This window comes from Chiloscyllium plagiosum, chromosome 29 (assembly GCF_004010195.1).
Source record: "Chiloscyllium plagiosum isolate BGI_BamShark_2017 chromosome 29, ASM401019v2, whole genome shotgun sequence".
In the NCBI taxonomy this organism is placed as follows: domain Eukaryota; kingdom Metazoa; phylum Chordata; class Chondrichthyes; order Orectolobiformes; family Hemiscylliidae; genus Chiloscyllium; species Chiloscyllium plagiosum.
Genome location: NC_057738.1, coordinates 9,458,637 through 9,475,132, shown reverse-complemented (window position 1 = coordinate 9,475,132; position 16,496 = coordinate 9,458,637). Strand labels below are relative to the sequence as shown.

General features: G+C 42.3%; 1 protein-coding gene across 2 annotated transcripts in view; it reads right to left on the bottom strand.

The window, feature by feature from the left end:
• cap2 (cyclase associated actin cytoskeleton regulatory protein 2) overlaps nucleotides 1-16,496 on the bottom strand; it is a 236,921-nt gene that overhangs the window by 18,845 nt on the left and 201,580 nt on the right. For both annotated transcript variants that reach the window (XM_043719122.1, XM_043719123.1), the window contains exons 8-9: nucleotides 9,907-10,072; nucleotides 5,730-5,905 (exon numbers count right to left, since the gene is read on the bottom strand). In XM_043719122.1, the coding sequence (XP_043575057.1) occupies nucleotides 5,730-5,905; nucleotides 9,907-10,072 (342 nt within the window). The remainder of the gene's footprint in view (nucleotides 1-5,729; nucleotides 5,906-9,906; nucleotides 10,073-16,496) is intronic.

The window sequence follows — 16,496 nt, the reverse complement described above, 5'->3', positions numbered from 1 at the left end:
GTGCGTGTATGAAATGAACTGCGAGAGGAAGTGGTGCTCGCTGATGCAATTGCAACATTTGAAAGGCATCCAGAAATGGGCCAAATGGGACTAGATTAATTTAGGATATTTGATCGGCATGGATTTTCATGCTGTACAGCTCTATGACTCTATAACTGTGAAAAGTATGAGGTGATGCACTTTGAAAGAAATAACAATTGAAGGGACCATATAGTAAATTACAGGACACTAGGAAGCTTAAAGCAACAGAGGGATCTTGGGATGCTTGTCCTCTGATCCTTGAAGGCAGCACGATATGTTAGTACGGTGGTTAAGAATGCATTGCCTCTATCAGCTGTGGCATAGATTATAAGAACAGGGAGGTTATGTTGGAACTATACAAAAGTTTGGTTAGGCACAGTTGGATTACTGTGTGTAGTTCTCGTCACCGCACTACAAGAAGGGTGTGAATGCACTGGAGGGGGTGCAGAGGAGATTCACCAAAGATTTGCCTGGGTTGACATTTTAGCTAGAAAGAGAGGCCAGGTAGACTTGGCTTGTTTTCTTTAGAGTCAATAAGTGTGGTGCTGGAAAAGCACAGCCGGTGAGGCAGCATCCGGGGAGCAGGAGAGTTGACATTTCGAGCATCAACTCTTCATCAGGAGTGAGGATGAAGAAGAGCTTATGCTCGAAACGTCAACTCCCCTGCCCCTCGGATACTGCCTGACCAGCTATGCTTTTCCAGCACCACATGTTTTGACTCTGATCTCCAGCATTTGCAGTCCTCAATTTCTCCCTTGTTTTCTTTAGAGCAGTGAAGGCTAAGAGGGGACCTGACAGAGGTGTTTAAGATTATGAGGGGCATGGACAGGGTGGATAGAAAGCAGCTGTTTCCCCTAACTGAACGGTCAGTAATGAGGGGGCATAATTTTAAAATTAAAGACAGGAAGTTTAGAGGGGATTTGAGGATTTTCTTTTCACCCGGAGGTTGTTGGCAATCTGGAATGCACTGCCTGGGAGGGCAGTAGAGACACAAATCCTCAATATTTAAAAAAGAACCTGAATGAGCACTTGAAATGTCATAATTTTAAAGGCTATAGCAAATTGCTGGTAAGTAGGATTAGTGTAGATAGGTTGCTGCAGATTTGATAGACCAAAGGGCCTCTTTTGACCTGAATGAGTCTTAAAAATTTTTTTAAATTGGGAGAATGCAACAGTTGTAATCAAATAGAAACCAGAATGCTTTAGTTATGTAGTTTGGTAGCGCTCATCACAAGTCACTTGAGTGAAGCCAAATAACAATATTCACAAATTTATATGCCTCGCACATACTTCAGAACAGGACGGTGATATTTTGACAGTTTTATCTGGGAGAAATTGGTTCTGCCAAGACTACAGCAAAGGGAAATGGTGCAAAACTAACACTAAATTATAATACAATTCCCATTTAAGCCACACTCAGCTATAGAATTTAGAAAATCCTGTATAGTCTAAAATTGGCTTCTCAAACTGAGGGTCAAGACTTCATGGGGTCATGAGCTGAAACTTTGGGGTTTGGAGCTCTGAGGCAGCAATGATCACCAAGTAGAACTTTGACGGAGCTCTTCAATATTCCAGCCTGGAAATGAAGTCATAGTGGGGAAAAGGGGAAATGCTGCCCTAAAAACTTCTAAAATGTCTTTCAAAGACAAACAACAAGCTGTTGAAATGGGTCAACAAAGCAACATTTAATTTAATTGAATGTATTGCAGAGATGACTCTTTAACACTAGATGTCACTATTGTGTTTTGTCACTTTAAAAGGTTACTGGTAAATGTCAGGGAACAGATGCTTCCATTTTCATATAAAATTAGACAAAATAAGTTGGACTGAGTAAAATACTTCTTTGTTTAAAAAAATTGTGAAGATTCTGACTAAATAAAGAAATAAAAAAATCTGGAGCATTTAAATGTGCACTATTCTAGTGATTAATTAAGTAATTAAAAACATATTTAAATCCATCATCACCTTTTTTATACAATGTTCCTTAATGATTATTTTCACACTGTCAAGAAAGAGTTAATAATTTATTTTATTTCATGAAGATGATTAATGGAAGAAATTCTAATTATCAGATAAAGTGGAACAAATAATGGACACTGACTGCCCTTCTTTTAAAACTTGTAATAGAATTAATGATTCACTACTGCAGTCTCTTCAGAAACTGAGCTCACAAAATAGAATCTAAGTGTTCAGATGGAAAGCAAAGAAATTTCATAACATTGTATTCAATTTATTTAACTAGCTTCACACCAAGTGGTAACTTAGAATAAGCTGTGCTAGTTTTAATTGGACTTTATACACATGAAACTACTATCCACTTCATTACTGCAAACATACATATTTGTCTACTAGAAAATTGAACACCAGCTCAGTGGGGATATATATTACTGTAAAGGAATCAATAATTCAAATCAATTATTCTTCTCCCGTCTCAGGACAAAGATTGGCCTTAAATAAATTTGTGTAACCTAAATTGATCAGGTGTACCCTAGGAGTCTGTGGAAGGCTAGGGAAGTGATTGATGGGAATCTTGCTGAGATATTTGTATCATCGATAGTCACAGGTGAGGTGCCGGAAGACTGGAGATTGGCTAATGTGGTGCCACTATTTTAAAAAGGTGGTAAGAACAAGCCAGGGAACTGTAAACCGGTGAGCCTGATGTCGGTGGTAGGCAAGTTGTTGGTGAGAATCCTGAGGGACAAGATGTACATATTTTGGAAAGGCAAGGATATATTAGGGATATTCAACATGGCTTTGTGCATGGGAAATTATGTCTCACAACCTTGATTGAGTTTTTTGAAGAAGTAACAAAGAGGATTGATGAGGGCAGAGCCAGAGATGTGATCTATATGGACTTCAGTAAGGCATTCAACAAGGTTCCCCATAGGAGACTGGTTAGTAAGGTTAGATCTCATGGAATACAGGAGAACTAGCCATTTGGATACAGACTTGGCTCAAAGATAGAGGGTAGTGGTGGAGTGTTGTTTTTCAGACTGGAAGCCTGTGACCAGTGGTGTGCCACAAGGTTTGGTGCTGGGTTCACTACTTTTCATTATTTATATAAACGATTTGGATGTGAGCAAAAGATATATAGTTAGTAAGTTTGCAGATGACAGAAAAATTGGAGGTGTAGTGGACAGCGAAGAAGGTTACCTCGAATTACAGCAGGATCTTAATCAGTTGGGCCAATGGGCTGAGGAGTAGCAGATGGAGTTTAATTCAGATAAATGCGAGGTGCTTCATTTTGGGAAAGCAAATCTTAGCAGGACTTATACACTTAATGGTAAGGTCACAGGGAGTGTTGTTGAACAAAAAGACCTTGTAGTGCAGATTCATAGTTCCTTGAAAGTAGGATAGTGAAGAAGCCGTTTGGTATGCATTCTTTATTGGCCAGAGTATTGAGTACAAAGGTTGGGAGGTCATGTTGCGGCTGTACAAGACATTGGTCAGGCCACTTTTGAAATATCCTATGCAATTCTGGTCTCCTTCCTATTGGAAGGATGTTGTGAAGCTTGAAAGGGTTCAGCAAAGATTTACAAGGATGTTGCCAGGGTTGGAGGATCTGAGCTATAGAGAGAGGCTGAATAGGCTGGGGCTGTTTTCCCTGGAGCGTCGAAGACTCACGTGTGACCTTATAGAGGTTTATAAAATCATGAGGGGCATGGATAGGGTAAATACACAAGGTACTTTCCCTGGAGGTTGGGGGGGGTCCAGAACTAGAGGGCATAGGTTTAAGGTGAAAGGGGAAAGATATAAAAGAGTCCCAAGAGGCAATTATTTCATGGAGAGGGTGGTGCATGTGTGGGATGGGCTGCCAGAGGAAGTGGTGGAGGCTAGTACAATTTCATCTGAACGGGTATATGATAGGAAGGGTTTGGAGGAATATGGGCTGGGTGCTGGCAGCTGGGACTAGATTGGGTTGGGATATCTGGCCGGCACAGACGAGTTGGACTGAAGGGTCTGTATCCGTGCTGTGCATCTCTATGACTCTATGAAATTTAAGGATACAGATTTTCCATGAAAAAACTGACATCTCAGTAATATTTATCTGCAAACACCGCTGAGATTAAAGATTCAAAAACCACTGCATTTGGCAAGATTAGATTAGATTACATTACAGTGTGGAAACAGGCCCTTCGGCCCAACAATCTGGATTAGTGGTGCTGGAAGAGCACAGCAATTCAGGCAGCATCCGAGGACAGGCAAAATCGACGTTTCGGGCAAAAGCCCTTCCTCCTCCACCGCCGCTCCCTCACCACCAGACGCCTGGAGGAAGAACCTTTTTACCTTCGGCCCAACAAGTCCACACCGACCCGCAACCCACCCATGCCCCTACATTTACCCCTTACCTAACACTACGGGCAATTACAGTACCTGACCTGCACATCTTTGGACTGTGGGAGGAAACCGGAGCACCCGGAGAAAACCCACACAGACACGGGGAGAACGTGCAAACTCCACACAGTCAGTCGCCTGAGGCAGGAATTGAACCCGGGTCTCTGGCGCTGTGAGGCAGCAGTGCTAACCACTGTGCCGCCCACAAAGAGACCTAAGAGACTTAAATACATCATTAAAGAAATACCACACTCTGTATGCCTTCCCAGGTGGGCATTTAAAATCCCCTGGCATTGTTACTGCTATCCTGGCTAATATTTACCTCTCAACCAAAATCAGAATAGTTGGTTAACATCACATTCTGTTTGCCAACTGGCTGCTGTGTTTCCAATGTTGTATCAGTGACAGCTTTTAAAACACTGGTATATCTTGAGGTCCTGTGTAAAGGCAGGAGCATTCTTTTCAATGCTGCCCTATTTGAAAGTAAATCTAGGATGTACTTAAATCTCTTGATAGGAAGCATAAATGCAAGTTCTTTATTTTGATACTGACTATCAGCAATTGATTATTGGCCATCGTATCTTGAACACTGACTTTTGATCCTACCTCCATCAGTAACCAAGCAATAACTTGGGGCCAGGTTTTACAGGGACGACAGGGTCTTGCTCCTTCCAAGCCCATCCTATAACCATAATGAACTTTGGGCAAGCTAGGATAGCCAATAATGGAATTTTTTACTGCTCATCCAGGAATAAGTCCCTGCTTTGGAAGCTGCTGGCCAATTTGATTAGCTGGTAGCTCCATCACTCTTTACAATGCCACAGCTCAGTAGTGAGTTCTGCTGGAAAGAACATTGTCGGAAGATACCAAAGGAAGATCACAACTGTCTTGAGAGGTAAGTTTTGTGATTGTATGATGGGGAGACATGCTGGAGGCACAGGAAGAGGGAGGAGCTGTGTGAGTTCTGTCAGGCAGGTGGCACAGAAGGACAGAGGTGATATGGAGGATTGGCGAGTGCACTTGAGGTGTGTGGGGCTTCACTTAAATAAAGTGCCTCCCTCCTTTCCCGCCTTTGTTTTTGCAGGCCTATAAAAGTAACCTGCCCAAACTAGTCAAATTATGGCATGGATAGTGCATTATTTGGATAAATTGGATATTAACATCTCTAATTTATCTTCAGTTAAATATGGCATTCAGCTCGCATGTGCAGTGCTGCCTACCTGGTGTATTACAGGAATGAGATGAGAGATGGGTGGGCAGTTATGGATGGTCCAGCCACTTATTTAGTGTTCTCCCTCTCTCCACACCATGACCATTACCATTGAAAACACACCATTTGGGGAACATAAGATCCAGCCTTTAGTTATATTTACCACTTTCCACTTCTTTCCTTCTAGCTCCAGCACAGGCATCCTTGGCTGCTGTGGAGAGGACATGGGTGATGTAGGACTGGATGAGTGACTCTTCGATGGGGAATTAATCACTGCAGTCCGTGGACGAAGACTTGGATTCTTGTGGGTCTTCTGGTCATCAGGAACGTGGCGAAGACCTGGAGAGATTAAAAACATCAGCACGATAGAAAACTGTTAAATATTTTTGATCTTTTAAACTGTCCGTGTGGAATTTGCACATTGTCCCCATACCTGCATGGGTTTCCTCCCACAATCCAAAGATGTGCAGGTTAGGTGAATTGGCCATGCTGAATTGCCCATAGTGTTCAGAGATGTGTAGGTTAGGTGCATGAGTCAGGGGTCAATATAGGATAATAGAGATGGGGAACAAGTCCGGGTGGGTTATTCTTTGGGTGGTCAGTGTGCATTTGTTTGACCAAAGGGCCTGTTTCCACACTGTAGGGATTCTATGGATTCTATTAAACTGAAGTTATTAAGTATCAGACATCTTTATTCATGTCACTAATTTAAGGAGTTTGCAGTTCAATATTAAAATACATCATTACCAAAGAGTCCAGCAGGGACAACTTGGGAGTATTCTAGAAAGGTCTCAATAGCTTAAAAATTAGAACATAATATAGACATTCAACGCACCATACCAGTACAGAGTTTTGTAAGAATTATCCAGTTTGTCCCACTTTCCTATTCCTTTCTCATGGTCTACCTGTTTTTTTTTAAACTGTTCAACTATTTATCCGATTTCCTTTTGAAATTTACCATTCAATCCACTTCCACAACCTTTTAGTTGGTACTTAACAAATTATAACACACTGTGAAGAGATCCTCATCTCACCACCTCTTCATTTATCAATTATCTTAAATCAATGTCCACTCATTACCAACCCATATACTAATGGAACAGTATTACCTATCTTTGTGGACATCCCCACATAACTATGAGCACCTCTACTTAATGTTCCCTTAATCTTCTCTCTACAAAGGAGACCAATCCCATCTTCACAAGTCTCCATATATTGTCCATTACTACCAGTATAATTCTGGTAAATGAGATATAAATTCAGTAAGATTTGGTGCATGTATTAAAAAGTCACTGCAGTAAATGACATCAAACTAATAAGTGAACATGCTTGAAACAAATAACAATGCAATTAACTACAGCTGATTTATTGTCTGAAATGGTAATCTGTTTATAATGGCTACAAGATTAAATCATTGCGCACACAATTTTTATAAGTATCAGTTTTTATTTGTTTTGACTTACTGATAGCACTTCTGTTTTTAAATGAAAAGATCATGCATTGAAGTCCACTCAAGAGCTTGAACACTCAATTTAGGGTGATGCTTCCTGTCACACTGAAGGAGTCCTGCACTATCTCAGAGGTGCTGTCATTTGGCTAACATAATAAACTCAGGCCCAGAATAGATATGAGCAGAACACCACCAACTCTGACCCCTACACATCCACCATAGTCACAGCTGCAGCTGCCAACCTTTTAGTGGAGGCCCATGACAACAAGAAGCACCTCTGACCTCACTATTTACAAGAGGACTTCAGGGTCACCTGCATCGCAAAGTATCCTCTCTTTCAAGGTATCCTCTCTAAGAAGGGATAATCCAGGAAATTGTAGGAGGGTGAGCCTTACATCACTGGTAGGGAAATTATTGGATAAAATTGTTAGAGACAGGGTTTATTTACATTTGGAAAATAATAATTCTTATTAGGGCTAGTCAGCATGGCTTTGTGCAGGGGAGGTCTTGTCTCACAGATTTGAGTTTTTGAGGACGTGATAAAGATTATTGATACAGGTCGGGCAGTGGATGTTGTCTTTGTGGACTTTACTAATGAACATGTATCATAGTCCACTATTCCAGAAGATTAAGTCACATCAGATACATGGTGAGTTGGTAAGTTAGATTTGGTCATAGTAAATAGAGGATAATTGAGGAGGGTGGAGTATGTTACCAGTTGTGTTCCACAGGGATCAGTGCTTGGATCTCTTATTTGTAATATATATAAATGAAAATGTAAGTGGTCTGTGAAATAACTACACAGAGGCCAGAATCCAGTCATGAAGTCACCCTTTATTTACAAATAAAAAATTCCTTCCAGCTCCCACAGAACCAGCTCTGAGAGTAAACAGAACCTCTGACGTTCCTGCTTTTATCTGTCAGCCAGTGCTCGTTGATTGGACCAGATTAACTGCCCCAGTCAGGGACTCACACTCTATGACATTGACCTACCTGACCTTATTACAATCTCAGCTTTTTCACTGTCCCCATGAGCTGTCGCCATTTTGAATTGTTTTAAGAAAGAAAATAGAAAAGTATAGCTTAAAGAGAGTCCACCAGTCCTGAGCCAGCTCAATGATGCTGCACTGCGATATCTCCATCTCCTCGCTACTGTCAACTGCAGACCCAACCAAGGTTGAAGTTGCCACTGTTCAGGCGACACCTTTCGCTGCTAAACAGATTCTCCTCCACCACTGCCCCATTGCTGCCTGGGCCAGCCCAACCAACAGAGTCACACATCTTGCCACTGGACCTCCCTCATCATGTCATGATGCCCTTCTGCCACCTCTTCGACACTACCAGCGCCAGACCTAATCTACTATAAAGTCACCAGTCCTCTGGCGCCATCTTTTGCCACATATCCTATCTCACCAATGCTGCCTCTGCTGATGTAGCAGCCGCTGATTCCAAAGCCAGGAAAGTAAATAAAGGCTCAATCAAGTCTGTGCTGGATCCACTGAAGTCCATGCTGAGGTCCTCAGCATTGCCATTCAAGCTCAGAACAAGAGGTAAGTAAAAAGGAAAAAAAGCAGTCGGAACAGACAAGCCCTAGCTCAGGTGTCTTACTTTGCTGCCATCTTGATGACACAATTCAAGTAAGTCAGAACTCTCCAAAGTTTCTGACTCTAACTCAAAATTTGGGAACTTTTTCAGAGGGTGCATTGGGATTTCTGAGAGGTCCCATTGCATATTTTTAAAGTATATCCAGGTCCAGCCTCCAAAATAGTGCAGGTTTTAAGTTGCATAACCACAAATTTAAAATCTTCCACAGACCAGCATAATCTAACATTTTTTTCATTAAAGGGTGCTTCTTGACATATCCGAAGCAAAGCAAGCTGCAGTTCCATTATTGAAGCTGAATATGAGGTTATGAGCAGAAGTTAGCACGTTAGCAGAGGCGTCTATGCCTCTACCTGTGAGTAACCTAACTTAAAATGTAGTATATTTAAAAAAGTTAGACTAGCCATTTCTTAGTTCACTGGTACACTAGCCATCACTAAGGCACAAGTTGCTAGAATATTCTCAACCTGCCTGGACATCTGCAACTCCAACAACACTTACGGAACTCAACACTATACAGTCGGTTCTGCTATAATGAGTGTTTCTTCAACACAAATTGGCTTTAACACAATTGAAGAATTTAGACTCTTATTTGTAGAATATGAACTTTACTTACCTGTATTGGCTATAACGTGATTCTGGCCCCATAGTTTAAATGGTAGAGTTATTATGCGATTTTCTTAAAACAGATCGCACAAAAATGGAATTATCACATTAGATCAGAACCAACAAAGCAGTCTCCTTAGCTGGAGCCCTATTCACTACTTTAGACATTCACTCTCTCCACCACTGACTCACAATGGCAGCAGTACTTACTGTAGACAGGATGCACTGCCCCAACTCATCAGTGCTCTTTCCACAGCACATGCCGAATTCATGATTCCTGGCAGCAAATGCATGGAAACACATGCAACATTCTGACTTGGAAGTAGATCATAATTTCTTCACTGTGGCTGTTGGTTTGGCTGACTATGCTGACATACATAAGAGAAACTCTATTTTATAGGTGAAAGGATTCAAAACAATGGATGGTAAGAGCTGACCATACTGTGGACAGTTACAATATTTTGTCAGATAGGGTAGTTGGTAAATCTGCAAACAATTATTTAGATCAACAGGGTGGAATAATGTAGCTAGATTTTCTCTTTTTAAACCAGAATGTACTGAAATGTTTATTTGAAAATATGCAGTAGTCAAATTTGCATATTGCTGAAACAAACACAATATTTTACTCTGCTCCCCGTTATCAAATGCTGGCTAGAATAAGTAGTCATATTGATATTCTCACCTTTGGTTATTCCTTCTCCTTGATTAAGCTGTGCAAAGAGCTGGGAACGTGCCACAGACGCCTCATCCTTTGATGTTTCTGGCCACAAGGTTGGAGGGGGCCCAGGAGGAGGAGGAGGGGGAGGCAGGGGACAAGGGCCACAAGAAGGTGGAGACTTTGCAAGGCCCTGAAAAACAGAAAAGTCAAACTTTAGCTGCTACTGAGGCAATGCTTACCATTGCGCTAGGCATTCTGCTGTTCTTTCACCATCATAAAATGAATGCACTACATTGTCACTTAAATGTTCAGAAACCTCCTGTTCTACAAAAGACTGTATTCTCTACACACCACAGATGAAAATTAAATTTAATAAATTTGCTCAAATCAAGGAATGCTTAGTTATTACTGAATTAGTGATATGGATTTGTAATTGCTTAGAGTCATCAAGATGTACAGCATAGGAACAGATCCTTCGGTCCAACTCGTCCATGCCGACCAAATATCATAAATTAATCTAGTCCCATTTGCCAGAATTGGCCTATATCCTGTTAAACCCATCCTATTCATATACACATCCAGATTCCTTTTAAATTTCAAAAATCAAATGACACCAGATTATAGTCCAACAGGTTTATTTGAAATTGCAAGCATTCGGAGGTCAGCTCCTTCCTCAGGCATGGTATGGCAGAGGTATAAGACCTCTGCCATACCACGCCTATTTATAACCAAAAAATTAACAACTTTAAAACTAGCTGCAGTTGTTGAATCCTTTAATTAGTTAGGAGGTAGACGGCTGATTAAAATGCAAAATCCAGATTCCTTTCTAGTCTTTGTCCCTAGATAATTAAATGTTTTATCAATGTACAAGAGGTGATAACTCAGGTTAGACAATGAACATCTAAAGCATTATCTATTTTAATGCAATGAGTTTGACTGGTAAGCATTGATCAGCATATGGGAACGCAATCACTGAAACACAGTTGAAGGAAGGACAAGACTGGCAGTTCAACATTCCAGAGTACAGAAGTTTCAAGTGCAATGGGGAAGTAGATGGGATTGAAAGAGAGTTAGGGGCATTTCATTATTGATGAAGGAAACCATCACTGCAGTAATGAAGGAGGAGGTCCCAGTGTCCCAGAAGGGTCATCAAATGAGACCATCTGGGTTGAACTTAGAAATATAAAAGGTGTGATTACCTTGCTGAGATTATACTACAAGGTTCCCATTACCAAGATAACGGAGTAGACATATAGGTAAATCACAGTTGTCAGTGCCTTCAATTTTGCTAACATTAACTGGGATTGACTTGGTGTGAAAGGATTAGATGGGATCGAACTTTTAAAGTGTATTAGGAGAGCTTTTTGTGTCAGTACAGTTAGTCCTAAGGGACTAGTTAGGAGAAAGTGAGGACTTCCAGGGTCCATGAGGATTTGCCAGATCTACGCCCCCCACCAGCCCTCACCCCACTCCCGGCACCTTCCCCTGCCACCGCAGGAAGTGCAAAACCTGCATCCGCTTCTCCCCCCTCACATCCAAGGCCCCAAAGGATCCTTCCACATGCAACAGAAATTTACCTGTACCTCCATAATGTCATCTACTGTATCCGTTGCACCCAATGTGGTCTTCTCTACATTGGGGAGACAGGACTTCAACTTGTGGATCATTCCAGAGAACAGCTCTGGGTCACCCACACCAACCAACCCCATTGCCCTATGGCTGATCACTTTAACTTCCCCTCCCAGTCCACCAAGGACATGCAGGCCCTGGGCCTCCTCCACTGCCAAACCCTAACCCCCCAATGCCTTGAGGAAGCATGCCTCATCTTCTGCCTTGGGACCCTACAACCACATGGGATTAATGTGGATTTCACCAGTTTCCTCATTTCCCCTCCCCCCATCTTATGCCTCCAACATGGCACCGCCCTCTTGACCTGTCCATCGTCTTTCCCATCTATCTGCTCCACCCTCCCCTCCAACCTATCATCTTCTCCCCAACCATCATCTACCTATTGCATTCTCAGCTACCTTCTCCACAACCCCAACTCCCTCCCATTTATCTCTCAGCACCCCGCCCCAACCCAGCCCACAAGCCTCATTCTTGATGAAGGGCTTAGGCCTGGAATGTCGATTCTCCTGCTCCTCGGATGCTAACTGATCTGCTGTGCATTTCCAGCATCACTCTCTCAACTAAGGAAGCAGTTCGACCTAATCCTGGGGAATGAAGTTGTTCGAGTGTCAGTGGGCAAGCATTTTGGGAATAGTGACCATAAGTCTTAGTTTCAAAGTCTTTATGGACAGGTTTAAAGATAGTGCAGAACTTACGTGTCTGAATTCTGAGAAGGTTGATTTCAGTACCAATAGACAAGATCTGACAAACATGGACTAGGAGTAGCTACTTGAGGGTAAGTCTACATTTGGAAAGTGGAGTATTTTAAAAGTAGTATAGTGAGAGTTCAGGGCCAGCATGTTTCTCTAAGAATGATGGGCAAGGACAGCAAGTCCAGGGAATACTGTAAAGGGGCATAGCGAAAGTTTGATAAAGACGTAGAAGGAAGCATATGTCAGGTACAGTGCATTAAAACAAGGAGGCCCTTCAAAAGTATATATAAAAAAAAAGTGTAGGAGGTTGCTTAAAAAGAAAATTAGGAGACTAAAAATCAGCTATAAAATATCTTTGGCAGATAGGATCAAGGAAACACACACACCCCCGAGGCCTTTGATAAGTATATTAAGAATATTAAGAATAAAAGGATTACCAGAGAAACAGCAGGACTATTACAGACCAAAGGGGCAAGCTGTGCATCAAGCCAGAAGGTGTTGGGGGTTGTGGGGGGAGTTTAAATTAATCTTTGTTCTCTGTATTCACAGAGCAGAAAGACATTGTAGCTAGGGATACCAGCTGAGATGGTGAGGTTTTAGAACACTTTCAGATCAATAAGGATGAGATATCAGATGTTTTAGTGGGCATCCAGGTGCATAAATCTCCAGCACCTGATGAGGTGTCCCCTAAGCTATATTGGGAACCAAGGCTGGAGATTGCTGGGGCCCTAACACATAAATTTCATACTTCGCTGGCCACAGGCAAAGTGCCCAGTGACTTGAGGATAGCTATTGTGGTTCCTTTATTCAAGAAGAGCAGCAGGTACATGCCAGATAATTACAGACTAGTTAGTTAACGTCAGTGGTAGGGAAATTATTGGAAAAAATTCTAACAGACAGAATTAGTTAATACTTTGAAAGGCAGGAACTGATCAGGAATAGTCAGGATGGATATATTAGAAGGAGATTCTGTTTGACTAGTTGAATGTTTTGAAACAGTGATGAAATACTGAACAACCTCGGTTATCCGAACAAGATCAGTGGGGGAGTATTTTGTTCGGATAACAGATAATGTTTTTACAGGACCTTGAGATTTTATTTGGATAATCCGAAATTCCAATAATTGACATTCAGATAACTGAGGTTGTTCTGTATATTGAAGGGGGTAGTGTACTTAACATGGTTTACATGGATTTCAGTAAGATCTTTGACAAGGTTGCACATGGAAGGATGGTCCAAAAGGTAACAGCCCATGGGATCTAGGGTAAGTTAGCAAACTGGATCCAAAACTGGCTTACAAATAGGAGGCAAAGGGCAATGGTGGAGGGTTGTTTGTAATTGGAAGACTGACTAGTGGTGTACCACAGGGTTTGGTGCTGAAACCCTTGTTGTTTGTTCTGTACATTATCAAATTGGTTTGTTGTCAATGTGAGGAGGATGGTTTCAGGTTACAGTCTGATATTGATTAGCTGGTAAACTGGGCAGAGCAACGGCAGATGGAATTTAATTCCAATAAATATGAGCTGATGCATCTTGGGAAGCCGAGAAAAGGAACGATGTACACTGAGGAGCAAAGGGATTTTGGTGTACAAGTCCACAGATCTCTGAAGGTGTCAGGGTGGAGAAGAAGGCATATAATGACTATCTTTGTTAAAACCGAAAGAACTGAGGATACTGTAAATTATAAACTAAAACAGAAGCTAAACACCAGCTCCACAGCCAAGAAAGCCCAGCAGCATCTCTACTTTCTGCATAGGTTGAGGAAAGCCCATCTTCCATCCTCACCACATTGAGAGCACCCCAAGCAGTTGCATCACTGCCCAGTTCGGGAATTGCACCATCTCGGATCGTAAGACCATGCAACGGATAGTGAGGACAGCTGAGAAGATCACTGGGGTCTCTCTTCCCTCCATTACAGACCTTTACACCACACGCTGCATCCACAAGGCTAACAGCATGGTGGACAACCCACACATCCATCATTCAAATTCTTTTCCCTCCTGCCATCTGGCAGACGATACCAGAGCATTCGGTCTCTCACGGCCAGACTGTGCAATAGTTTCTTCCCCCATGCCATCAGACTCCTTAACACTGTCTGATCACACTCTATTCCATTTGCAATTGTTGGACGACGTTTTGAATTGCTACCAAAACAATGTTTTATTAATGATCATGCATTCTTACGTTGTAATTTGTCCATCACTGTGCCTATTGTCTTGTCTTGTCTTGTCAGGAATTACTGTGCGGTCTTGCATGTTTTGCACTTTTCTATGCAATTTATGCTGCCCTGGTATGACTGTATTCTTGTGTAGTCTTTGTGTTCATATAACACCTTGGTCCTGGAGGAAAACTGTCTCGTTTTTATTGTACCAGCTTTTATATGGTCGAAACGACAAATACAGTTACAGTACTCTAAAGTTTCTGGAAAAGCTCAGTGAGTCTGGTAACTCTGATTTCTCTTCACAGATACTAACATTTTGGATGTGGCGACCTTTCTGCAGAACGCTGATTTCTCTTCACAGATGCTGTCAGACCTGCTGCACTTTTCCAGCAACTTCTGTTTTTGTTGCTTATCTTCATTAGCCTAGACATAGAATATAGAAGCAAGGAGTTCTTGTTACAACTTGAAAAACCTTGGTTAGGCCACAGATGGAATGCTGCATGTAGTTCTAGTAGCCACACTATCAGAAGGATGTGACTGCACTTGAGATGGTCCAGAGGAGATTTACCAGACTGCAGCCTGGAATGAGAAGTCTCAGTATGAGTAAATAGGCTGGCTTTGCTTTCCTTGGAGCACTGGAGGCTGGGGAGGCAGGGTGAGGGGAATCTATTTGAGGTGTACAAAATTATGAGAGGCATAGAATGAGAATCTCTTGCCCCTGACAGACCGGTCTATGAGAGAGCTTAAGTTTAAGGTGAGGAACAAACAATTCAGAGGAGATCTGAGGAAACAGTTTTTCCCCCAGAGGATGGTAGATAAATGAAACATGCTGCCTAAGAGGGTAGTGGAGGCAGATTCTCTCAACATTTAAAAAGAATCTGGACAAGCACATAAGATGCCAGGGCATGGTAGGCTATGGACCAGGTGCAGTTAAATAAGATTAGTGTAGTTTGCGGTTTGTTGATCATCAAAGACATGGTGGGCTAATGGGCCTGTTTCTTTGCTGCATGAATCTATGACTCTTGTATTTGAGTAGCTGCCAAGGATGGGGCATTGTGCAATCATCAGCAAACATTCCCTTTTCTGACCTTACACAGGAGCAAGTGTCATTCATGAAGTTGCCAAAGATCAATACTCTGAGGAACACCTACAGAGATATCCTGAAGCTGAGACAACTGGTCTCCAGCAGCCACAATCATCTTCCTCTGTGTCAGGTATGATCCAACCAGCAGAGAGTTTTCCCTCAACTCCCAGTTTTGGTAGGGCTCCTTGATACCACATTCGGTCAAATGAACCTCGATGTCAGGTGCTGTCATTCCCACCTCACCTCTGGAATTCAGCTTTTTTTTTTAGATTAATTAGATTACATTACAGTGTGGAAACAGGCCCTTCGGCCCAACAAGTCCACACCGACCCGCCGAAGCGAAACCCACCCATACCCCTACATTTACCCCTTACCTAACACTACGGTCAATTTAGTATGGCCAATTCACCTGGCCCTGCACATCTTTGGACTGTGGGAGGAAACCGGAGCACCCGGAGGAAACCCACGCAGACACGGGGAGAACGTGCAAACTCCACACAGTCAGTCGCCTGAGGCGGGACTTTCTTGCAGCACTTGGTTATACCAGGCCTTAACACTGCAGACTGCATTGGAGCACGATTCTGCTGCTGCTGATGCCTCACTATACCTCAAAGATACACAGGAAGTGCCTAGCAACCCAAGACTAAGCAGTGTTCCTCTCGCAGGATTTGTTTTATAGAGTCATAGAGATGTACAGCATGGAAACACACACTTCGGTCCAACCAGTCCATGCCAACCAAATATCCAAAACCGATCTTGTCCCACCTGCCAGTACCCAGCCCATATCCCTCCAGACCCTTTCTATTCACATATCCATCCAAATGCCTCTTAAATGTTGGAATTGTACCAGCTTCCACCACTTCCTCTGGCAACTTATTCCATACCCGTACCACCCGCTGTGTGAAAAAGTTGCCCTGTAGGTCTCTTTTATATCTTTCTCCTCTCACTTAAACCTATGCCCTCTAGTTCTGGACTCCCCAACCCCAGGGAAAAGACTTTGTCTATTTATCCTGTCCATGCCCCTCATAATTTTGTAAACCTCTATAAG